This window comes from Erpetoichthys calabaricus, chromosome 5 (genome assembly GCF_900747795.2).
Source record: "Erpetoichthys calabaricus chromosome 5, fErpCal1.3, whole genome shotgun sequence".
Classification (NCBI taxonomy): domain Eukaryota; kingdom Metazoa; phylum Chordata; class Cladistia; order Polypteriformes; family Polypteridae; genus Erpetoichthys; species Erpetoichthys calabaricus.
The window spans coordinates 104,098,333-104,124,937 of NC_041398.2; the positions used below are offsets into that span (position 1 = coordinate 104,098,333).

The window sequence follows — 26,605 nt, forward strand, 5'->3', positions numbered from 1 at the left end:
GTTTCATAAATAAATGCTTTCTATCCTTCCATTCAGCCATCCATTTTTAAAAACAGCTTATTCTAATGCAGTAACATGGGAAGATGGAGGCTGGTAAAACAGCCGTGGGAACAGGCACGTTTCATCTTTGGACAGGGCACAACTCCATTGACAACACCCACTCTTATTCACCAGTTTAAAGTAATTAATTTTTCTAATACTTAGGAAATATTCAGTTACTTTATTTCCCAATTTCAGATTTGTTATTATATTAATTTCATGTAATCATTCCCTCTGTCTGCACATCAGAGCTCATAAATTCCTTCATCACAGAGAATTTTGCAGTGTTAGTGGTCACTGGTAACTTGAACAGTTGCCATTGCTGGCATCTCATCAATGACGGGGCTTTTTGGCCATAACCCGGTTGCATCCATGTGCTTTTTTTTATATAGGCTGATTCTGAAAACAGAAATGCATATTGAATCCAGCAGCTGGCACAAGTATGTGACAGGAATTTTGAATGAGGCCCAGTATCTTTCTGAATGAAACAGAACAGGCTGGTTACCAAAAGGCACAGAAGCTAAAAAATAGAAAATTTAAATTTGGAGGGACTTGTTAAATTAAAATCATTCCTTTAACGGAAAATGTGTGTTTTTTTTTGCATCATTCACATTATCTCGCATTATATATTCAAAGCACACAAAAGAATGAAAGCTGTCATAGCTGACCTGGAAAGTTTACTAACATTTACCTTTTACTCATTTCAAACAGCAAAAGACCTAATATTGATTAAAAATTACCTCTAGTTAGTGCAAGTCAATGAGAAAGTCAAACATTCAAATAATATCAAAAGTGTCTTCACTCTTCGTATTTATCATGACTTGCTCCCCACGTGCAGATCAAACTCTAGCTCCAGTAGCCCAGCGTGTTTACCATCTCTGTAATGTGCTGGTGTAGTGACATCACAACATCATAGTTAACTTGCACCTTAAACATTATTGCAGTATGATGTACTGAAGCAAACATGTGTGACTTTGGAGGAATATCATTACAGGAGTTAGAGCAAGGCTGTGTCTCTAAAAAGGTAAAAATAGATAATGGATCATTTACATGAAAAAAATAAAAAGGCAGTAAAAAACAACATGTTTTAATTTCAGAGGTTTTACCAAGTGTGTGCCTAAAATGAAGCAACGGGAAAGATATTTTTGGTGGGTTAAGTAAGGGAGCAAAAACCCATGGAAGATGAAGAATGTGAACAAGTGAGTATGAATGGCAGCCATTAGAAAAAAAATAAAACTGATGTTCCGTACTGGAATGTGTAAGCCAAATTTGAGAATGTGACTGGTTCGTAAATGTAGGAAGGACGGTCCTTGCATGTGTGTGAACTGTTAACATTTGAATTTGATGGTTGCATATAGTGCTGAACTGACCTCTCTGTACTATTCTTTCCTCTGCATGTCCTGAAGTACAAAAGAAACAGCACCATACAGCAACATGGAGACTGGCAAGATCAGGGGAAAAAAACACGCAGTCACTGATTATAAGCGCAAGAAGTTATGCGAATGAATATGAATAATATGAATAATGTTGCATCCGTGCCACAATGTTTTCCGAAATGTACTATACAGGTCATAAAATTAATAATTCCAAATATCATATATACCTATGTCTCTGGTTTTTTTTCTGACATCATAGACCATAAGGTGCATACTAATTCAGCGTTAATAGGAACACTCAATAAAACTGAATAAAAAAAATCAAGTGACGGTGAGATAGGAATAAGGTGGATTCACCAGCATTTGTGTGTCAGCTTTTATCCCTCCAGATCAGAGAATGTCCAGTTCCATTGCCTCAAAACATCACTCACACCTACAGTTACTCCCAGTTTAAAAACTAACAGCATCAGATCCCTAGGGCAGTAATATGTATCGTGACTGAGAGAATAAAAGTGAAAAAAAAGGTAACTTTTACAAGTACTATAAATGTACACTGTCTGTTACAGACGTAAACCAAATGTATGTGTTTACTGTATATTATTAACAAAAAGAGCAGCTCACTACGGGAAATATAGGAGGCAGTCGGGATCGAACCAGGGACTCATGCTTACAAGTCAACAAATCTTACCGCTACACCAAGGAAGCTGTTATGTCATCCTTGAACCTTTTGTGAAAGTGTTTATTTGATCTTTGGACTTCAGGCTTCATACATTATATAGTTTATGCCTACATTTTGTCATTTGTTACTAAAATATGAAAAACATTTCTGTTTTAACAATGTGTTTACACAGATTATTGTAGAAACGGAACACACATGAGATGCATATGTTCCAAATAACGATCTATTATTTCCACTCTAAAACTCCAGCACTTCACTCCCAGATAATCAAGGCATGAGTTGGAAAAACTTTGTGCACGTTCTGTGGTGGTGGGGGGATGGAATAGCAGGCTGCTTGTCTTTATCGGCACATTTACAGGACAAAAGACGCTGCCGGAGAGGTGCGATGGGATTTAAGGTGGGCCAGATCTACGAGTTTTTTCGTAGGCTCTGGTAATTCTAGTGTTAAAAGGTGTCTTGTACGGTAACTGCTCTGGCATGCTCAATGAAAATGTTTCTTTGTGGGTGGCACAGTGATAGAGCTGCTGCCTCGCAGTTTAGAGACCTGGGGACCTGGGTTCGCTTCCTGGGTCCTCCCTGTGTGGAGTTTGCATGTTCTCCCTGTGTCTGCGTGGGTTTCCTCCGGGCGCTCCGGTTTCCTCCCACAGTCCAAAGACATGCTGGTTAGGTGGATTGGTGATTCTAAATTGGCCCTAGTGTGTGCTTGGTGTGTGTTTGTGTGTCCTGTGGTGGGTTGGTACCCTGCCCGAGATTGGTTACTGCCTTTTGCCCTGTGTTGGCTGGGATTGGCTCCAGCAGACCCCCGTGACCCTGTGTTCGGATTCAGCGGGTTGGATGGATGGATGGATGTTTCTTTGTACAATAGGAAGCACTTTTTGTTATATTCAAATGCTTATACTTAATGTCTCAGATGTGGACACATTATTAAATACATATTTGCAAGTGTTGGAAAGGTTTCAGTTACTAAAGAAAGTGCCTTAAATCGGCTGTAAAATTGTGAAAGGAGGTTGGAAAGTTCAGGTGATCTGTGTGGGTGTTATGGGTAAAGAAGTTTCACATGAAATGATCATACTATAAAAGTATTTCTCCAGTATATTATAAAAGGTGCCATGTTAGGTAAGCAGTTTTTGACACTCACAATTAACAAAGTTTGTATCTTTCTGGTTTAGTACTCCTGTTTTGTAATCCTTTGGGTGTGTGTGATTCAATGCTATATGTTGACAAATATGCGGTATGACACCTTTGGATTACATGGTCTTCTACTGTTGCATAGGTAGTTTCAGTGAATTAACACATTGGTGTATTCTTTTCAATATGTTGTAAGCCACAATAAAGATATCTCTCTACTATAAAAAAAAAAATCTTGGAAAGAGACGAGACGTGATTTTCTCAGAGAGACACTTTCACGTCCAGCGAGACGAGTCTTTGTGCCAAGAGATTTAATCACGCCCGGGGCTGGAAATAAAAGACAAAGAGTAGATGACAAAGTAGAACATCATAAAGAATTCAAAAACATTGGCGCGGTACACATGCAGCGCAGGTTGGAGATACTGGAAGTACGAAAATGTCAAAGTCTCAAAAAAAGGTTAGTAAAGATCGAATTAGCACAAACAAACGGAAATTATTACTCATTGAAATAACAGAACAGCAAAAAGAGATCGAATATATTGTTTGGATTTAAACTTAAAGTCGGAGACTTGTAGATTGTCTAATTCGTGTTGCCATAAGGGAAAAGTAGTGTTTCTTCCCAATGAAGAGGCGTATCTGCGAGAATTAAAAGATTTGTTGTTTGGTAAAAGTGATTCAGTATGTGAGCGACAGAGATGTGAAGTTGCTGGCATGTAGTGCAGGCGGGGGGATTGGCGAGTGAAGCGAGCAGGGGGCGAAGCCCCCTAGTTATTAATAATTAAAGCCAGCTGTATTTTAAGGTTTCACACTTTGGTTTACAATATATCAATTTCATATCTTGTGAAGTACTAGACTGTACATAGATACCTTCCTATTCAGTATTTCTGTTCTATTTCATTATATTTCATTTTAGTTGATAAGTTCCCCTTTTTTGTCCTTGGAATTTAATTTTTGTTCTTATCATTTGTTTCTTTCATGAATGTTCTCTTGATATTTTTTCATTATTGTGTTTTGTTTCCATATCAATGTATGTTACAAACCATTGTGTTTTTTTATTCCTTTATAATTTGTATACTACCTTTGGGGTGCCCTACTCCCTTATTTTTGTAACTCTTTATTATATTGTTTGCTTATTTTCATTCGAGTCATTTTCAGAACAGTGTCGTGAGGGCGCTAGCAATGGGCGCAAGCCAGGAACAAACCCTGGGGAGTGTGCCAGTCTATCACAGGGCAAACACAGACATACACACACCCCAGCTACATCTTCTTCTTCATCTGGACCAACAGCCTTTCCATTTTTCATCCTCTTCATAGCTGTCCTTACTTCCTCCTTGCTAATCCATTGCACTTCCTGATTCACTATCTCCACATCATCCAACCTCTTCTCTCTCTCGTTCTCTTCATTCATCAGCCTCTCAAACTACTCTTTCCAACTGCTCAACATATTCTCCTCGCTTGTGAGTACGTTTCCATCTTTATCCTTTATCACCCTAACCTGCTGCACATCTTTCCCAGCTCGGTCCCTCTGTCTAACCAATCGGTACAGGTCCTTTTCTCCCTCCTTAGTGTCCAACCTCTCATACACCTTATCATACACCTTTTCTTTAGCCTTCACCACCTCTCTCTTCACCTTGCGCCTTATCTCCTTGTACTCTTGTCTACTTTCTGCATCTTTCTGACTATCCCACTTCTTCTTTGCCATCCTCTTCCTCTGTATACTCTCCTGTATTTCCTCATTCCACCACTAGGTTTCCTTTTCCTCCTTCCTCTTTCCAGATGTCACGTCAAGCACCCTTCTTGTTGTCACCCTTACTACATCTGCTGTAGTTTCCCACCTGTCTGGTAACTCTTCGCTGCCACCCATTGCCTGTCTCACCTCCTCCTTAAACTCAACCTTGCAGTCTTCCTTTTTCAGCTTCCACCATTTGATCCTTGGCTCTGCCCTCTCTCTTCCTCTTCTTGATCTGCAACGTCATCGTACAGACCACCATCCTATGCTGCTTAACTACACTTTCCCCTGCCACCACTTTGCAGTCTTCAATCTCCTTCAGATCAACTCTTCTGCATAGGATGTTATCTATCTGTGTGCATCCACTCTTGCACGTAACCCTATGTTCCTCCCTCTTCTTAAAATATGTATTCACCACAGCCATGTCCATCCTTTTGGCAAAATCCACTATACTCTGACCTTGTTCATTCCTCTCCTTGACACCATACCTACCCAACACCTCCTCGTCTCCTCTGTTCCCTTCACCAACATGCCCACTGAAATCCGCTCCAATCACCACTTTCTGTCCCTTGGGTACACTGTTCATCACTTCATCCAACTCACTCCAAAAATCTTCCTTCTCACCCATTGCACACCCAACTTGCGGTGCGTATGCACTAACAACATTCATCATTACACCTCCAATTTCCAGCTTCATAATCATTACTCTGCCTGACACTCTTTTCACCTCCAAAACACTCTTGACATACTGTTCCTTGGGAAGAACTCTTACCCCATTTCTCCTCCCATCCACACCATGGTAGAACAATTTGAATCCACCTCAAATCCACCATGCTAGGGAAAAATTAGAATCACCAGTCTACTTGACCTGCATGTCTTGGGACTATGGATGGAAACCAGAGCACCAGGAGGAAACCATCACAGACATGGATGGGAACCCTGGTCTCCTCAGAGCAAGGCAGCAGTGCTAACACTGTACTGCCCCTCATTCAAGTGTGTATTTTATTATCAAAAATATATTTTGTGCCCATAGCAAGGTTGAAGAAAATGTTGCTACCAGCAAACAAAACAGAAATCCAAAATGGTGATGTGGTGATGGCACCATCATAATGATAGAAAGTATTAACACCAAGTAAAACATCACTTAAACGTTTACGATACTGCTGTAGGGTCATTGGTGTAACGTGTATTAACTAATATGTACTCTTCTAAATTTCTGCTTTCATTGATGACAACACTGTGTATTTATCAGATGAGCTTTGGTTGAATCTCTGGTTTCAGGTGCTAAGTAAGTACAGAGGTGGCCTGAACCTGGAAGTTAATCAGACCAGACCAGACCTGACCTTAGGAGGAGCTTTATAAAGACCTTCCTATCAGAAACTGGAGAAATGCAGACCTGTGAGAACAGCTGAATCACTGAAGTAGAAGATAGATGGGTGGCTACTGACAAAGGAAGAGAGAGAGTGAGATAGGTGAGGAAGTTGCAAGGATTTAATCTGTGCTTGAGGCAGAATTTAGGGAATACGCATGGGTGGATCAAGTACTCCCCAACAACTTAGGAAAATGAAGAACCAGAAGTGTTAGGTGATTGATATGTCTTTTATTACTCTGACACTGGTTTCTCCGTATATTGTTTCCTCCAGTTACTTGTTTTTGTCTGTAGTAAATTCCATTCCCATAATTGGCTCTCAACTTTGGGTTGAGAGACTTACTAAATGACCTCCCTGTTCTTGGTACTTTTCCAACAATTGGCTTTCAGATCTGTTTTACTGGAATGGTGTTGATGCCTTGTAACTCCAGAGTGCAGGGTTCAAAACTCAGATTATTCAATTAAACATTTCCTTCTGGCTACTTTGACTTAACACCCACATTCCCAATGTGTACTTAAGACGAATAGGTAATTGTGTACTGAATGAACGTGGGTGCATATGTTATTATGCCCTGTGATTAACTGATACCACATCTGGTGTTGGTTCCTGTTTTGCTTCTGATGCTTCCGGAATAGGCTTTGGTGATCCATGAGCCTAAACTGGAAAGGTTATTTTTTACAATTGGAAAATGATGACTTTATTGTTTGAAGCAGTAGTGCAGCTTCAGCTCGATAGTGTCATATCCCTATGATGGAAAACGTGGTTTCAGAAAATAGATAAGTGGGTGGATTGATGAGAGTTTACCAGTAATAGCACTTTGACATCACTGAGACAGACGGTCAGCTTGTTCATAGTTAAGGTGCATCCATATTTTCATGTATAATCAGATATTGTTAAGAAACAGGTAGCTCATAGGAAGCAAGCAGATAGACACAAAAAGAAAGGAAAAATCACAAGACCATGGGCAATCCCACAGGAGGAAAAATGCAGAGAATGAATTCCCTTCGAAGAAAGCAAGGAGTAGGAACAAATCGAGAAGTAGCCAAGTCAACATACTGCTTCAGGAGGATGTTGCGGTTTCAGAGAATGACTGGAGCATGCAGTATCAAATCATTCGGAATGCGAAGTAGAGCAGTGGTAGTGTCCAGACCACAATGGATTCCATCCAGTGCTGACTTCTTACAACAGCTGCGGCAGCTGCTAAGCTGCAACAAATCAAGCACATCTGTCTGTCAGCATTGTGAATGCAGAGGCTTGAGCTTTACTCCTGAAACTGTTCTGAAAACTGGCCTGGCATCCTTGCAGTTTAATTTGGGAAGTTATCAATTTATTTATTATTTTTTAATTGCTCTCCTTAATTTCTTTTTCCATTTACTGTTGTTTTTGGACAAATGTTTCATGAAAAAGTGTTTTTTTGTTAAATTGAAAGCAACATCAAACAGATAAATTGACAACTTTAAAATAAGTATTTATAGACAGTTATCAATTAGCTGGCTAAAAAACCCAGCGATAATAGAAATCTCCTGACGCTCACCACAGGAAATGAGAGCTCTGTGCTAAATCTATTAAATTTCAGTTTAGTTTCACATTTAGTTTCTTTCCACATCTCCATGCATTTTTTATTAATTTCCCAGTGGTACAGAGCACCGCTCTGCTGAAAGAAAGACAAATTTATGTGCCATTAAGCTTTAATATTGCTGTCTGAGTATATAGCTTTATCGCCAATAAGTAAAGAAGAGAGGAAGAAGTAAAAATCTTATAACTGACAATGTATTTAGTGGACTCTTTTTTTAAGTTAACTCGTGCTGGTGTGTGTTGCAGTTTACAAGTAGTATACAAACTTACATGAGCTGTTTTCTTTTTTATGGTCTGTTTCAATTGTTTATTCGGATTTCTTCACGCTTGTCTTATAATTTCACATTTTTTCCATTCATGCAGCTTCCGTATACCTTAAAGTCTTTATAAATTTGAGTAGTTCCCACTTGAGTGTCATGTCAGTAAACACAGATCTGCTTCTGGCGTGATTGCCAGCTCAACCTGGGATACTTGGCTTAGTTATTTTCATTTCTGTCAACTATTTCTATCCCCTCCAAATGATAAGACAATGCACATTCCTTAACATTGACCTGAATTTTAACTAAGATCCATTTGTTCCATCTTTGAAACATCTCTGAAGTCATCATTTGTCATCTCTGCCTTGCTTTTATTGTCTCTAGGGTGGGAGCCAGTAATTCTGAACTTGCTAATTCTCTTGCAAGGCATTTTCAGCCATTGAGGAAGTCATTTTCTCCTTTGGTAAAATTCATTATTAACTCTTTCTGCTGTTCCTGTAAACACACAGCAATTAGAATCAGGCAAGATATTAAATGATAGTAAACTTTAAGAAAAATGTTAACCTTCAATCATCATTGGGCATCCCTTGAAAACAGAATGATCCCTGTCAAGGATACTTTTGAGATCTCAGATTGCAGTTCTGTTTGGAAATCTGGGTTTTCCTTATCTATGTCACAAAGAGTACATTCCATTGCTAGGGTCTCCCAGCTAGTGTTGCTTTGTATTTTTGTAAGGTAGGTCTTGAGGGTGTATTCTGCTGCTTCTTCTGGCTCAACTGAGAGCAAAAGACATCTCAGGGAAGACATTAATATTAAATTATTTGTCATCTTTCAAAGAATGTGTCTGCGTATGTGCATGTGTGTGTGCCTAGCAAAGCATTAACACCTTATTCATTGGTAGATTCTGTGCCAGATGTTATTTACCATACGTAGACATCAACCTTTCATATCCCTGCACCTAAATGATCGGGTTTAAAAATTGAATGGAAGGATGCATAAATAGTTTCTATGAAGTGTATGAATTGAATTGTTTCTGTGAACTGTAACTGTGCCCTAGGTTGGTATGAAATCCACCCCAAAGTGGTATGAAATTCCATAAATTGAATAGGTTTTAACAACCTACCGTAGTAGCTGAAGGGAGAACACACATTTAATCATATGAGTAAGCAAGAAGAGCTTAAACCAATGATTAAGTTGATACTCAGAAGTTGACAGGGTTTTGTTTTCTAAAGTCATGCATCATTTTTTTTCTTCCTATTGTGATACCATATTTTACATCAGTTCAGCTCATTTTTGTGTAGTGCTCTTCATACAGTATAAGCTCAGAGCACTTATTCATATTTTAAAAAGCTAAACTGTGACAATAAAGAAGATAATCTTAACAACATTTATTATCATATTGCACATATCAAGGTAAAAAGTAATCAATATCATTGGTTAAAAATTGAGTGTGCGTGTAGAAAAGAACTGAAAATCTCATACTGACCTTTAAGCATTTTGACACTCTTGTTATCCTTCTGCTGTGAAACATTCTGACCTGTCATTGTTTACTCATGTCTTAAACAACTATTAGCATACACTGAAAATTTCTGTATTATCTATATCTATTATTTTACATATCTTACACATCAATATTGCTGCTACTTCTTTGTCCTATCTTTGCACAATGTCTTGTCTTGTTTGTGTTTTAACTTTTAATTTTAAAATTTTAAATCTGTTTTTAATTTATTTATTGCATGTCATGTTGTTACACTGTGGACCCTGAGGTTTGCAATTTCGTCTATCTGTATACTTGTATATGGTTGAGATGACAATAAAGTTCACTTTGACTTTGACTTGACTTTGGTTGCATATAAAAAAAACTTAGATTTGCTGTTAACTAAACATTAGGATGTTCACTTAACAATGAAGGAGATGAAAACAAAACATCTGGATTATTTGAAACTACATGACAGAAAATACAGAAAGAAAATGAGCAACCTGTATAAAAATGCTGCTTTCATATTTCTTGTAAGGTAAATATGTATATATGTAAGTCTTGATATATTTAGATTTTCTACAATAAGGTGATTTTCTTAACTTTCTAAAACTCACTATATTAATATATAAATTTTTTTCTTTTTTAGGTCATTCTTATCCTGACTAAATACTACCATACGGATACGGGGAAGGTTTTGGAAAGTTCTCTTTGGCGGTAAGAATTATTTTTTCATAAACTTGAAAGTGGCAGCATATGGAAGATGATTTCTTTTCAGGCACTGTTTATAAGATTGTATCAAATATTTCCTCAATTAGCTGAAATCAGAGTAGTGAGTTTCTGTGATCATGTACTTGTTGTGTGAATATTACCATACACTATGACAAAGGAATATTTTACTATTAATGAAAACCTTGAATTTGCCCATGATATGGTGGCATATTAAAAAAATATTGCAGTTGAAATCCAATATTTGGCACTTCTGAGCACCGTAAACTATAATGAGCACCTCTGTAAACCAGAAAAAAAAAACACAGTAAATTGATCAATTATCCATAACAAGAGAATGCTCAGCATAGCACAGTCAAAGTTAAGATCAAATTAATTGATCAGGTATTTCTTTATTTTTTAATTCTTTTTCTTTTAATGTGAGTGCATCATTGTGGGATATTTTTGAAAATTAATATATGCATCGTACAGTATTAGAATATAAACTATATTCTCTCTCTCTCAATATATTAGAAAAGGTGAAAAAGAGAAAATGTAACAAAGGAGGAGTGCTCTTAACCTGTAGGCTGTAAGGTCTTAATTTACAGATCTTCATCCCTTGTCTAACATGTATAGTGAATAGACTTTTTCTGCCTTAAAGTCCAATAAAACACTCCTAGGCCTAAATTTTTCAAAGGCTATCAGAGTAGGAAAAACTGTTGTAACTACATCAAAAATCTCAGAATGACACAAATTTCATCCTATGCTTAGGAGAAGTAGTAATGCCATTTTATAAACTTCTTAAATTACGAAACTACTCCTAAATTCACCAGGAGAAGAGCTTGTGAGTTGTTCTAACTCACCACGAGCTGCCAGAAGACAGGTTTGAGTCAGAGATCAGCACATATATTTCAGGAAAAACATAATGTTTTGGAAACGCTGGACAACAATGAATTCATAAAGAGACATTAATTCGACAAAGATGGAATGGAAAACTTAATGTTATGTTTTTTGGCCACGGAAAAAAATTCAGCTTTGCATTAGCAATGATTTGGGAATGTCACAACAAACCACTTCTTACATTTTGCTTCAAACTTTAAACTCTCTTACAAAGTGTGAGGTAATACATAGGTTTGTACATTTCCTCACCACTGCTATGTGATGTGGTGTTAAAGCAAGCTGCATTCATGTTGGATTAATTGACGGCACAAACATAAAGATAATTGTCACAAGTGTTAACGAGCATGAATATATGAATCGCAAGAGATATCACAGTATCAAAACATAGGTGGTTATGAATGCAAACTGAACCTGATCACTTAAACTCTCCTGTAGTATCTAGCATAAGTGGAGCTATATGTGTGATTTGCAGTGAAATATCATACAGGTGTGCTAAGCACTGCATTTAACAAACTCCTGGAACATTTCGTTACACTTTACCATTCATTCAGTGCAGCTGTCAAGTATTACCTCTAGATCCTCATTTTAAAAGTCTTCCTTTTTGTCTTTGGACTGTCAGGATACATCTTCAAGACTGATTAACGGGCCTGCTATCAGATATGCTGAAGATATGTGTAACTTGTAGAATTATAGAAAGACACAAATCTTCCCACTATATCTTTAATTTTGACTAAGTCAAGATTATTTTAAATGTCCAATAGGGGAGTAAATTTAGCTAACAGTTTAGTTGAAGGGTGTCTACATGGAGTTTTGTAATACATGAATAGGTTATTGAGTAACATTTATTATTTAAGAAGCAATATTTGATTATTTTGTAATAACCACCACTTCAAATATATTAGAGTACGCTATTTCAGTCAAGATAAAGTCAATATTGAATTGAATCGGGGCATTGTGAACCAGAATCGAATCAAATCGAATTGGGACATCAGTGCCAATGCCCAGCTCCATTGGTCATCTAATGGTTTACCTTATAGAAACACATATATACTGTACATTGCTGAATGTATATCACAGGGTCTTTACTCCTCCCTGTCCACAAAGTATAAAAGAAAGTTATTTAAAAGCAGATGAGATATATAGCAAAGTAATCAAGAAAAGTTGAGTGCAGTTTGTATATTCTTGTCTGGCTGGAGATGAATGTTGAAAACATGATCATTTACATTAGTGCAGCATTTCTCAGCCTTTAAGTATTTGCTACCCGAGTTTTCATAACAGTTTTAATCGCGCCCCCCTAACGTTTTTTTGAAACCCTAATAAAATTTATTCCTATATTTTTTGCTGCCGATACACTGCTACAAGTTTAAAATTTCCCTACGAATAGCAAAATTACGCCACATACGGCAACATTCGTGCCCCCTTCTAGGGGAGTGTGCCCCACAGTTTGAAAACCACTGCACTAGTGCCTTATTCTGGCTCTACAGGCTATTTTAAGAGTGATTGTATTAAATTAATAAAGTCAGTTCCAAACAGGCAATAGAAGTTCAAGTGAGGAATGCAAGAATTACACCTGCAATGCATTAAAAAAAAAAGAAAAACAAAAAACAAAGATTTAAATTTGTTGCTGTCTCAGGCAGTCTCAGGAATTTTGTTGGTTTTGATTTAGTAAAGAAATTAATATTGAAAGTAAACTGAGCTGTACTGAGTACATTAAATTATAGGCTATATATAGAAATCTCACTAACTCTGGAATATACAGTGAATTATTAGATTTGTTATATTTAGGTTTTGCATTTGGAGGTTTTTTTTTTCTGTCTGCTCATTTTCAACTAATTGTACTTAATTCTGATATCTACAATTATTCTAGGAAGAAAAAGCACTAATATTTAGTCACATCAACCACATTGCTATCTAGTTTTCATAAACTTCAGGGAAGCTTAAGACTAAATTATAGTTTATTGCATGCACAATTGTAGAAATGTGTTTTCTTTAATATGCTAAAGTATGCAAAAACAATTAAGAAGACACTAGTGTGCAAACTGCACAAAAAGTAATCACGCAATTACACTATTGCAGACTAACCAATCACTAATTAGAGTAGTGTCAATTAATTTCCACTCTGATTTTAGTCTGTTTTTATTGTTTGTAGTAGTTGAAGAGGTAACAGTTAGAAATTACCCTGTCTTTAACAACTCTGTTCATTGAGCAATTAAATTCAATTTGGATAAAAGTTACACTTTAAATGGTTACATTTGCACTGTATCATTTATATAGCTGTAGTGAACTGAAGACATAAACATAGAAAAAAGATGTTTGAGGCCTCAAAATTGACCATAAAGCAGGCCAGTATGCCTTCCCTGACCAGATCAGAAGAGGCTTACTTCAGGCCAAATTGGCCTTATCAGCTGCCCACTTGTTTCTAGCTTAGCAGGTCCTAAAATGTAAGTTGACTTTGAAAATTCAAAAAAACTAAAAATGTACCTGAATATGGCTGGGTTTCTTGCTGAAGCTTCTAGATAAAGTCAGAGGGAAGACCCAGCAGCAGTGACAGCTGGTTGGCCCCACCCCCATGGGTTTCACCCACAATGTGCAAGGAGTAGAATCACATTAGAAGACACAGTACACAAATACAACCATAATGGAAAATAAACAAAATATGAAAAACAGAAACTCAAAAACAACAATAAAATATAAAGTGTAAAAAAATACAGATATATACTTAATAATCGCTACCTTGAGTAATACATTCAGTGTTGAGGGAAGTTATGGTCAGAATTTCAGCTGTTCCTCATTCCTACCACAACTTTTTTCTGGTTGTTTGTTCCAACTCTTCTACTTTTTTAAATAATAATTTTATAGTTAGTTTATAGCCTATAGTGCAAGTGTAGGTGCAGGGCCAGGGATACAATCAATGCTCTCAGGTTTTGCGATCATTTGAACTGCAGACATCCGAGAAGAATATAAATAATTCCTGTTCACCACAGCTATTTGCTGTGGCAATAGTTAATGTTTATTTGCTGTGCTTTTGGCTTCCATTATTCTAATATTGTCTGCCGTAGCTTTAGGGAACTTTTTGTATTGTTTTGAGTGAAAAAATCCTGTTTTTTATTTGTTGTGAGTTGCACAAGGTGGGGCAGAAAATTGCTGAAACTCCTGGCCATTCTAACAATGCATTTTAGTTATTTAATGTCCTAATTATATTAAATAATCCTGCCTTGTGCCCTGTGTTGGCGGGGATTGGCTCCAGCAGACCCCCGTGACCCTGTGTTCGGATTCAGCGGGTTGGACAATGGATGGATGGATATTAAATAAAGAGTTAAACAAACTTAGAAATAAAAAAGAAAGAAGAATTCAAAAAGTTTCAAATTCAAAAATACAAATTTCAAAATCAAGAAACAAAGAGTGTAACATTGCAATGCAAGTCCTGTTGGATGTTGGACTTTTTAGATGATGGTTTGGAAGAGCCAGTTGTCAATGAGGGCTACATCTGCAAGAGATGCGAGCTGATCCAGCACCTCAAGCTCAGGGTCGCTGAACTGGTGGAGGAGTTGGCTGACCTGCATTGTAATAGAGAATTGGCGGACTTGGCCCAGGTGTCCTTTAGAGAGATAGTGTGCACCCCCAAGGTGGCGCAGGAGGAGATTCTAGACCAGACGGGTAGAAATAGGTGGGTCACGGTCACAAGGCATAAGGTAAAGGGTGCACACTGTCCGGGGGCATCAACCCCAGAATTAGAAGTGTCAAACCGTTATCATGTCCTTGCAGAGCTAGACAGTGTCTGATAATTCTGAGGTGGTAGGCAGGGATGAGGAGCCCCAACGGGCCACCTCAAAATCAGTTCCCAAAAAGAGAGAGGTAGTAATAGTTGGGGACTCAACCATTAGGGGGATTGAAACACAGGCAGTAATTTCAACACACATCTTTTTAGTAATATAAAAAAGGAAAGTTTACAGGGAGATATTATAGTCATGGGGGACTTTAATTATCCAAATATTAACTGGGATAACCTTGCAGATGCAGGGGCACAAGAGCAGGAGTTTTTAGAAGTAATCAGTGACTGATTTTTAACACAGCATGTTAAAGCACCAACGTGGAGTGAAGCCTGTCTGGATTTAGTATTTTGTAATAATCAGGATAGAATTGAGGGTGTAGAGGTGATTGAACCACTAGGGTCAAGTGACCATAATGTAATACAATTCTCAGTATTTTGTAAGAGTGCAGATGCAAAGACTAAAATTGTTAAGTTGAACTTTGTCGCATCTGCTCAAAATTAGCTCTACCAATGTCTAAGTAGGATACACTGGGATAAGCTTTTAAGTGTGGAGACAGTCGAGGAGCAGTGGAACAGGTTTAAAAATGTTTTACATGTAATGCAGGACAGATACATTCCTAAATTTGGAATTAATAGTAAATTTAAAAAATCTCCACGGTGGATTAATAAAAATTTTAAAAAGAAGTTGCAAAGGAAAAAACAGATTTATAAGGTATATAAGACTAATGACTGCAAAGTGAATTGTAGAGCGTATGAGAACATGAGGGCAACCATTAAGGATATCAGGGAGGCTAAAAGACAGTTGGAGAGGAATATAGCAGATAAGGTGTAAGACGACCCTAAGAGATGCTTTCAGTATTTTAGTAGTTAAAGAATAGTCAAGGAGGAAGTGAAATGCATCAGAAATAGTAAAGGGAAATTAAAAGATACAGACAATGAAATAGCGGATGCCGTAAACTTACATTTTTCTGAGGTGTTCACAAGTGAGCAAGTAGATAACCTCCCAGAGGTAAACATGACTACTAAGGAGGTACTGAGGGATTTGGAAATTGTAGAGGGAGAAGTGCTGCTCAGATTAAATAAGATGAAATCAAACAAATCACCAGGACCAGATAATACTTATCCTCAAGTTCTTAAGGAGGCTAGTGAGTACATATATAAACCCTTGACACATATTTTAGGAAGTTATTGCGCACTGGAGAGATTCCGATGACTGGAAAATGGCAAATATCATCCCATTATATAACAATGGTGACAGGGCAGATCCAAGCAACTATAGGCCAGTAAGCTTAACATGCATCACAGGAAAATGAATGGAAGGAATTATTAAGGATAAGATTGAGCAACACCTAGCAAGGACAGGAGTTATTCTGAACAGTCAGCATAGGTTCAGAAGGGGAAGGTCATGTTTTACTAACATGATGGAATTCTTTGAGGAGGCACAAAAGGAAACGATGAAAGTGAAGCATATGATATTATTTATCTTGACTTTCAGACAGCATCTGATAAAGTGACCCACATGAGAGGTTGGGCATCAAATTAAAAGAAGTGGGAGTTCAGGGTGATGTTTTTAGATGGGTGCAGAATTATCTCAGACACAGGAAGCAGCGGGTGATGGTGTGAGGAACCTCTTCAGAACTGGCCGATGTTAAGAGTGGTGTTCCACAGGGGTCAGTGCTAGGGCCGCTGCTATTTTTAATATATATAAATGATTTAGATAGGAATATAAGTTGTTTGCAGATGATACCAATATAGGTGGATTAGCAGATAGTCTGGAATCCGTTATATCATTACAGAAGGACTTGGATAGCATACAGGCTTGGGCAGATTTGTGGCAGATGAAATTTAATGTCAGTAAATGTAAAGTATTACACATAGGAAGTAAAAATGTTAGGTTTGAATACACAATGGGCAGTTGGAAAAACAAGAGTACACCTTATGAGAAGGATTTAGGAGTCATAGTGGACTCTAAGCTATTGACTTCCCGACAGTGTTCAGAAGCCATTAAGAAGGCTAACAATGTTAGGTTATATAACATGATGTGTGGAGTACAAATCCAAGGAGGTTATGCTCAACCTTTATAATGCACTGGTGAGACCTCATCTTGAGTACTGTGTGCAGTTTAGGTCTTCAGGCTACAAAAAGGACAAAGCAGCACTAGAAAAGGTCCAGAGAAGAGCAATTAGGCTGATTCCAGGGCTACAGGGGTTTAATTATGAGGAAAGATTAAAAGAGTTGAGCCTATACAGTGTGACAGTTTGAGGTCCTCTCGACCCCTTTAGAACCCTCTGACCACTCCTCAGGCACTAGGTAAAAGTCCAATAATTATTTATTTGGACAATAATAAAGTGCACAAAGCACCTACACTCCACAATATTCATAAACAATAACTATAATCAATAATCAATCACAATCCTCTACTCCCAGACGCGTTGCCACCCTTCCACCCAGCTCAGCTCAACGCTCTGGTGTTTCACTGTCCTTTTTATAGTCCTTGACCCGGAAGCATTTCACCCTCACTGTCCATGTGACCTGGAACACTTCTGGGTCAGATAAAAATCCTTCTTTTCTTCACCCAGGAAGCACATCGTTCCCTTTGTCTATGTGACTCTGACGTACTTCCTGGGCGTAAGGCAAATAGTCTCTGTGCCTCCCTGCAGCATCCTCTAGCGGGCCCCAAGGTATCCAACAGGGCTGGGAATAAAAACTACATTGTCCAGTATTCCCTGCTGACATTCGGGGCACCTCCATGCCGCAGGAAGGGCTCCACCTGGCGGCCTGGGGTGTTGGCCAGGATGAAAGGCCAGCCACATATCACAACAGTTTAAGCAAAAGAAGATTAAGAGGTGACATGATTGAAGTGTTTAAAATTATGAAGGGAATCAGTACAGTGGATCGAGACTGTTATTTTAAAATGAGTTCATCGAGAACATAGGGACACAGTTGGAAACTTGTTAAGGGTAAATTTCGCACAAAAATTAGGAAGTTTTTCTTTGCACAAAGAATGGTAGACACTTGGAATAAGCTACCAAGTAGTGTGGTAGACAGTAAGACGTTAGGGACTTTCAAAACTCGACTTGATGTTTTTTTGGAAGAAATAAGTGGATAGGACTGGCGAGCTTTGTTGGGCTGAATGGCCTGTTCTCATCTAGAGTATTCTAATGTTCATTCTAAACAATATTCAAAACTAAAAGAAGGGAAAAAAAGAACTAAATTTAAAAAAACAAAAATAGAAAGCCTAGAGAATAAAATAAAAAATTTCAAATCCAAAAATCAATAACATAATTACAATGCCAAAAGAAGAATAACTAAAAAAGCCAAACCTGAAGGTCAAAAGACCACAAAAGAATTCACAAAAAGCAAAAGGGAATAAAGAAGACAGATAAGAAACTTTAAAAATGAATGAAACTGCAAAGATGTAGTAGCTTAAAGAACATTATATACTCAGAAGGGGCCTCATATATAATGCTGCGTGTAGAATTCACACTAAAACACGGCGTACAGACAAAACCAGAAATGTGCATATGCACTAAACATTCCAGATGAATAAATCTGCGCATATGCCAACTTCCACATTCTTCCGCTACATAAATCCAAGTCAGTGTGAAAAGTAACACACATGTACACACCTGTCACCACACCCCAACTTCCCCCAGAAGTACACCTCTTTGAATATGCAAATCATTATAAATAGCCCCTTTTAAGTTCAGCGTTCTGTGAAAATACAATGGCAAAAGCACGGGGAAAAAAGAAGAATTTCAGCAAATGTCAAGTGGAGGCAAGGAAAAAATGTACTGTTTGTTGGTTTAAGCAGTGGTATAAGCAACAAAAGGAAGTTGATCAAGTGACAGAGTGGCGAAGAAACTCGAAAGTTCAAGTTCAGAAAGTCGCACAGTGCCCGAAATAAAAAAGAAGTGGTCAGATATCAAAGTCACCATGAAAAGGCGAGTCGTAATTCACTGCGTGTCATATGGAATCTTATTAGGGTACAGAGAAAAGGAAAAAAAAAACAGGGACACAGTGGAAAAAAAAGGTTAAAATGTCAACTTTAATTTCGAAATTCCCACTTTAATCACATAGTTTTTTGTCATTAAAGTAGAACGTCATAAACTTCATCTTAAAATTGTTTAACTTACTAGTTTTTCAAATCTCATCATAATTAAAGTAGCATGTTGGAGTTGAGAAACTTTGTATTCTATGTGTTCTTCTATGTCTTCTATGTGCTCTACGTGTGTGAATCACCATGTGCTTCTTAAACGGGCTTTCTCTTACGCCAAAAGGACACAGAATACATTACATTCATGATATTATAGGTCTCTGAACAATTTAAATACAAAGATATACACTTGATATCATTTTCATGATGAAATGAATTAAAGCATGTATTAAACATAGGGGCACGGTGGCACAGTGGTAGCGACGAGCTGGCGCCCCGTCCAAAGATTGTTCTTGCCTCCCGCAAGATGCTTGCTGTGCTATGTGCAACCCTCAATGAAATAATTTATTGCAGCAGTACTGTCTCTTTCAAAGGTTCTAACCCCCAATTCCTGCCCTTCCTTTTCTTTCTCCAAGTAACCAATTGCCACACAATCAGCTTTGTAATAAATGTCAAGCCATCTGTAAGCTTAGAATGTTGATTCTTCAAAACTTTTAAGGAACATTGAAATATCTTTGTAGTACATATTTAATTATTCCATCCATCTATCCTTCCAGGGTCGCGCCAGTCCCAACAAAAATACAATGTGAGGCAGGAACAATCATTGAATGGGGGGCCAGCTCATCGTTACTAGTGCGCCACATGTGCCCACATGTTTAATTATTTACAGTATATATTATTTAAATGAAGTTAAAAATGTATCTGTATAATGTAATACACATACTTTACTGCATATCATCTTAAAAATGATATCAAGAGCTCCAAGAAGATAATGCTTGAAAATCTAAATCGACTTAGAAGCCAGTCGTCATCATCTGCAAATCTGTGCTCTCTTCTATTGAATTGAATTGAAATCTTTTATTGTTATTTTATGGTACAATGAGATTCAATAGGCAAATCCTCCATAAACATATTTTCCTATAAAATGATAAAATAACACTACTACTGCTGATAACAATAATAATAATACGATAAAAAAAACAATGAAACATATACAATATTGAAGCATAAGTATAATATACATGTACATATAGTGCAGATAGTGCAAAAGGTTCATAAAGTGGCTCAGGTTGTGCAAAATTCCAGCTGTAGTGCAAGTTTACAGTGAGGTGATTGTACTTATAAGTACAAACAGTTCTACAAGGGGCACTTGACGGACTGATTGAGTGCGTTTAGAGCTCTTTAGATTAAACTGTTTCTGAACAGAGAGGTCCTTAAAGGAAAGGCACTGAAGCGTTTGCTGTATGGAGGAAGTTGATATAGACTGTGCACATGGCTGAAGCAGCGTGTGCTAGATGCTGTATCCCGATAATCCTCTTTCCAATCAGCTGCTGTAGAGCTCTGATTCCACATGCAGATATAGTGGGTTAAAATACTCTGAGTGGTATACTGAGAGTAACAACACTAAAGCAGCTATGGTATTTGGAATAGTTTGGCCATTCCATGGAGCATTATATTGTTACAGGTTGATTGCAATCAGATGCCTTAAATTTATAAATGATATGTGGTTAATTTCAGTGTATTTGAAAAAGCCGTGTCAGGGATGTGAATCTAAAAAATAAAGGGAAACCACACAGGAACGGTAGCACTGCTTTGATGCTGGGTGCCGCCAGTTTGCAAAACCATGACAAAAACTTGCGTACGCAATGGATTGAGCTGGTGTGAGAATGTTCATGGCTTTACACCAAGTTTAGTTTTTATACATTGCAATGTGAACGTAGATATGGGCATACACAACTTTTTTGTGCGTATGCACTGTTTATACATAAGTCCCCAGGTGCTTCGAGGAAACTAAATAAATCACCTCTACCATCAAAGTCCATAATACAGTATAATCTGCAGGACACATAGAGGAATAAATTAAACTAGCAAAGAACTAGGATAACATAAATGGCATTGTATTTCTTTGGTCCTTTTGTTATCATCCATTATTTTTCTCTCTGTTTGATTATTAATTTTGTCTCATGCATAATTTGCTGTTCCTCTGTTTGAATATTGTTATTTTGTTGTTGTTGTCTTGTTTACATTAATTATTCATTACTAAATTAAATTAACAAATCAGTTTTTGCTTTTGTGTTTGGGAGAGTTCCTAAGATTTTGACCTTTCCATTAAGAGTTAGTCACAAAAGTTATCAGAAGAGCCCTGTGATGAGAGATTTTGAGGACCTTCTCTGATGGTTTGTCAGAGTAGACATTTTGGTGATTGAGCTATTTTATCTTCAGATCAACTATATAGAATTAGGCCAAACTGTAATTTCACACTGCATCAATGCTTTGTTTTGCTGATAACTCAAAGAAGTAGGGTTTGACTGCTCACTTCAGATAACTTTAATTTTAGTAGATAAATTTTTTGTTGGACTTGTAGATGAAATCTATGTGTGCATTCGAAAAGGGTGTACTATTTCTGTGGCCCCACAGATATTTGTAGACTTGAATTTTATGTATGGCATACTTATGAATCATTACAGTATACTTTTAGGCTTCTGGTTTTGTTTGTGGTATTGAGAATTTCAGGATTTTTGTCATACTGCTTGACCCTAGTTAATGCTATTTCAAGACATGACAAAATGGCGCTTGGCAGAAAAAAACAATGGTACCATATGAAAATTTGTGAAAAAGATGGCACCATGTTTTTTGTTTGTGTTTGCCTTGTTTTGCATTTTAGTTTTGACACTTTAGTGGCTGAAATGTATGTGGGTCTCAGGATTATATGCCATACTGATCTGGATGGCCTAGTCTTGGAGATAGAAATTAAGGCACCTGCCTCCAGTTGGTTTGATCTGACAGGAACATCTTTTAAAAACATGCCTTCGTGTCCAGGCTGGTGTTGAATGTCATAAAATGAAATTGCTGTTTCCAGATCCTGGGAAAGGAAGATGCACCATAATCAGAATTGATAGAGACAGCTGATTCCTGAGAGCTTCACCTTATCATCGAAGGAAATGTCTGATGGCATCTATTCAGCATTTCACAAAGCACACAGAAGTCAGTAACAAACGTGCACAAACTACATTTGGACAAGCTGCATTTTCCTCCCCTGCTATGGAGGAAAGATGAAGGTATATACTGTAGTGACTCTGGACAAGCACCAGTCTATGCATACATGCAGCATGTGTCTCTATGTTTTAATAACTTGACTCTCTGCATCACTCTGATTGTGAGACAACCTCATAACCTTCATATTATCTTAGCAGATGACTTAGAACTATTTTGTGGTTTTTCCAGGATCCTTAGATCTTTTCCAGTGATCTTTATTGTCATCCACCTGGTGGCTTCTTTTAGTTCCTTCTTCTATTAGTATCTGAAGACCTGGCTTTACATATTTCATACATTAGATTGGGAAATGCTCTTCCCCCTTACCAGAAACTAACATCCAAAACATTTAAATGCACAGGTGAATAATGTACATGTTTCTACTTTGTACTGCATATTGTGGCATGCTTTTACTGAAAGCATATTTGAACAACAATTGTTATATCTGTTGTGACAGATAGGGGGCACTCTCGCTTCCTTGAATCCTTGGACACCATGCCAGACACCAGGTAAAAGTCCAATAATAATATTTATTTGGACAAATATGTGCACAAAGCACACTCCTCTCCACAATACTCATAAACAATAATAAATCACTATAATAAACAATCCTCCACACTCCCAGACGTGTTGCCACCCTTCCTCCCAGCTCAGCTCGTCTGTCTGGGATTTCACACAATCCTTTATAGTCCATGACCCGGAAGTGCTTCTGAACCCTCAGTCCATGTGACTTCTTAGCACTTCCGGGTCAGATCAAAAACTCTTCTTTTTCATCCCGGAAGCACGTCATTCCTTCTGCTCATGTGACTGGGACGTACTTCCGGGCTGTAGGGAAAATAGATATAGCCCTTGTGTCTCCCTGCAGCGACTCCTGGCGGTCCCCATGGCAGCCAGCAGGGCTGTGCATAAAAACTTCATTGTCAATAATTCCCTTCTAGCATTCGGGGCACCTCCATGCTGCAAGGAGGGCCCCATCTAGCGGCCTGGGGGTAAATTGTTGTGACTGACCTTGACCAGCTTTTTACACTTAGTGAAGAATGAAGTCTATCAGTGAAGTAATGAGAAATGTACTGACTTGTATTAAATGTAAACAAAAATTCAGCAAAAGGTATTTATGCACAAGTCTTTCAAAGTAGTGCAGAAAAAACATGCTCATACTGTCTATAACACACAAAAACAACATAAGTACATATGCTTCACAAAACCAATTCTGAAAACCTGAAAAATAAATTCAAGGCCAAAACCAAATCAATTATTTTGCACCTCGAAGGGAAAAAACTCTACCTTCATAATTTAATCTCCAATCACAGTAACTGCATGATGGCATAACATGAACAAAAGAATTTTAATTTTCACAGGTTCTGGAAATCTTTTTATTTAGAAAACACCCTTTACTAGTTACTCTTAAAAGGAACTGTATTATCTTAGAACAGTGATATCAGTGGAGTTATAGAAACAGAGCTAAGTGAAAATAATTGACAGGAATGTAATTTTGGTGCCTATATATCTTTCACGTAAGACAGGCACAGTTGAAGAATAGGAGACGTGACAACATTTGTTGAAAAACATTATTAAGGCAGAAACACTCCATAGAAAAGAAGCCTCCATTGACTCCACGAAGATCACAGCATCATCAGCAAAGTCAAGATCAGTGAATCTTTCTTCACCAGTAGATGCCCCACAGCCACCCCATGACCCTGCTCAACATCCAGCCCATGCAAGCATTGAACAGAGTAGGAACAAGAAGACACCCCTGATGGATCCCAGAATCAACTGGGAAAAACACAGAGGTTCTTTCTCCATTCTGTACAGCACTCGTAGTACTAGTGTACATGCCGGCCATGATATCCAGCAACTTCTTGGAGATCCCACAAAATCTTAGGAATGCCCACAGGGAAGCTTGATCAACTGTGTCGAATGCTTTTTGAAAATTGACAAAAGCTATAAAGAAACTCTGCCAATATTTGCATTTGCACTTCATGAAAACCTTCAGTGCCAGGATAACTTCTCTGGTAGGTGAGCAAGTGATCACAGATCCCATTGAGGATGACCCTTGCAAGGACCTTACCTGGCACCTAGATCACTGTTATCCCCTTATAGCTTCTGCAATCCAGGCGATCGCCCTTCCCTTTCCAGATAGGGATTACAAGTCATTTTTTCCAGTCAGTTATGATGAGGTGAGTCTCTCAAATTGAAACAAAGATTGCCAGTCTTACCACCAGCCTGAAGAAGTTCACCCTGGATAACAAGATCCCTGTAGCTTTCCCTACCCTCAGCTTGTTCACCACCTATGCAATCTCAGTGAGACTATGTGGTTCACAGCTAATTGGAGGATCAGCCTCAAGAACTGTGGACCCAGAGATGTCAAACATCCTAGCTGGAGGATCAGCTCTAAACAGTTGCTCAAAGTGGCCAGCCCAGTGGGTCACAATTGCAGCATCATCCTTAAGGTTAAAATATTTAAATTAGTTAAATTAGTCATTAAGAAATGGAAAGAGTATGGGACAGCTGTATATCTGCATGGAGCAGGCAATCCACAAAAACTGAGTAATCTGGCAAGAATTAGACAAATGAGGGAGCCACCAAGAGACCGGTAACAACTCTGAAGGAATTAAGTGCTACAGTAGATGTGACTGGTTGGAGAGACTGTGCAGACAACAACTGCTGGTTGGGTGTTTAACCAGTCACAGCTTTATGTGAGTGGCAAACAGCAAAAATGCACATGACATTTTAGATAGAGTTTGTCCGAAATTACATGGAAGAAGGTTCAATGGTTTGATGATACCAAAAATTAAGCATTTTAGCCATCAGACTAAATGCAATGTTTGGTGCCAGCCTCATACTTTGGGAATGTTTCTCTGCAATAGATGCTTAAAGGCTTGAGAGTTTTAATGATAAGATGAATGCAGGAAAATACAGGGAAATCCTGGAGCAAGATCTGATGGAGCCTGCAAGAAACTTGCACATTGGGAGAAGATTTATTTTCCAGTAAGACAACAATCCCAAACATACACCCAATACTGCACAGGAACAACATGAATGTACTACAGTGGCTGAGTCAGAGCCCAGATCTCAATTCAGATTGTGACTGGAGTTGAAAAAGGCTGTTCATTCACAATCCACACACAACCTGACAGAGCTTGAGCAATCCTGCGAAGATGAATGGGGAAAGACCTGTGTACACAGACTAAAGGCTGTAATAGCTATCCAAGGTGCATCTACTAAACTGACTTGAAAGGGGTGAATATTTATGTGATCAATGTAACAAGTCTTTTTCATTTGATCAGTGCCAAAAAAGACAAATTTAATTAACTGTGATGCAATGTTTTATATCAACAAAATGTGAAAATTTCCAAGGGGGGCGAATTCTTTTCTGAGATATTGTAATTTGGAACAATATTTGAACCTCATTGGACTTAACATGACAGTATCTCAAAGCTGCACTTTCAGTGTCTTTTTGAGCATTTTTGCCTGTGTATTCAGTTTGTTGGTATAGCAAAGGAGAGCACCAACTTGATATTATGTAGGTACTGTATATGTTAAAAATGATCAACTATACATTTGTGTAATATCCATAAATTATATGTAAATTAATGTGTCACTCATATAAATTAATAAAACATTTTAAAAACTCAACAAATATATAAAGCTCTCTATTTTTGGTCTCTGACTAGCAACTTAATCTATTTTAAAGGCATCTATTCTGCACATTGTTTATGATCTATCTATGTCATTTTGATTACAATCACTTTTCTTCAGGTATTAACAGCCCTTTCGGTCTCTGAGAACAGAGGCATGAACCATATAGAAGACTGAGGTGTGCTTATCTGCGGTGGGTTGGCACCCTGCCCAGGATTGGTTCCTGCCTTGTGCCCTGTGTTGGCTGGGATTGTTTCCAGCAGACCCCCGTGACCCTGTGTTCGGATTCAGCGGGTTGGAAAATGGATGGATGGATGGATGGGTGTGCTTATCTATCTATCTATCTATCTATCTATCTATCTATCTATCTATCTATCTATCTGTCTGTCTGTCTGTCTGTCTGTCTGTCTGTCTGTCTGTCTGTCTGTCTGTCTGTCTGTCTGTCATGAAAAGTTGACTGACTTACTGTCTGATTGCCTGACTGACAGATTCACTTATCAACAAAAACAGTTCAGTTAAAATGTTGAAATTTGGCAAGATTGTACACCTAGAGCAGTATCCACTAAGAAAGGATATTTCGATATATCAGTATTTAGGGATAAAACTCCGCCTTACAATAGAAAACTAAATACCCCAAAATCTCAAAAAAGCTTTAACTGATTTCATTGAAATTTCGTGACATTATAAAAAAGAAAATTAGTCGACCCATGTTTTTCTGTTCGTCGATATTTGTTGGTAATAATACTGTATTGAGCAACATATTCTTA

The 26,605-nt window shown here is 37.9% G+C and overlaps 1 protein-coding gene across 1 annotated transcript in view; it reads left to right on the plus strand.

Moving 5' to 3' along the window:
• sorcs2 (sortilin-related VPS10 domain containing receptor 2) overlaps window positions 1-26,605 on the plus strand; it is a 1,166,544-nt gene that overhangs the window by 381,210 nt on the left and 758,729 nt on the right. Inside the window, exon 2 of the mRNA XM_028801884.2 lies at window positions 10,280-10,347. Coding sequence (XP_028657717.1) covers window positions 10,280-10,347 — 68 coding nt within the window. The remainder of the gene's footprint in view (window positions 1-10,279; window positions 10,348-26,605) is intronic.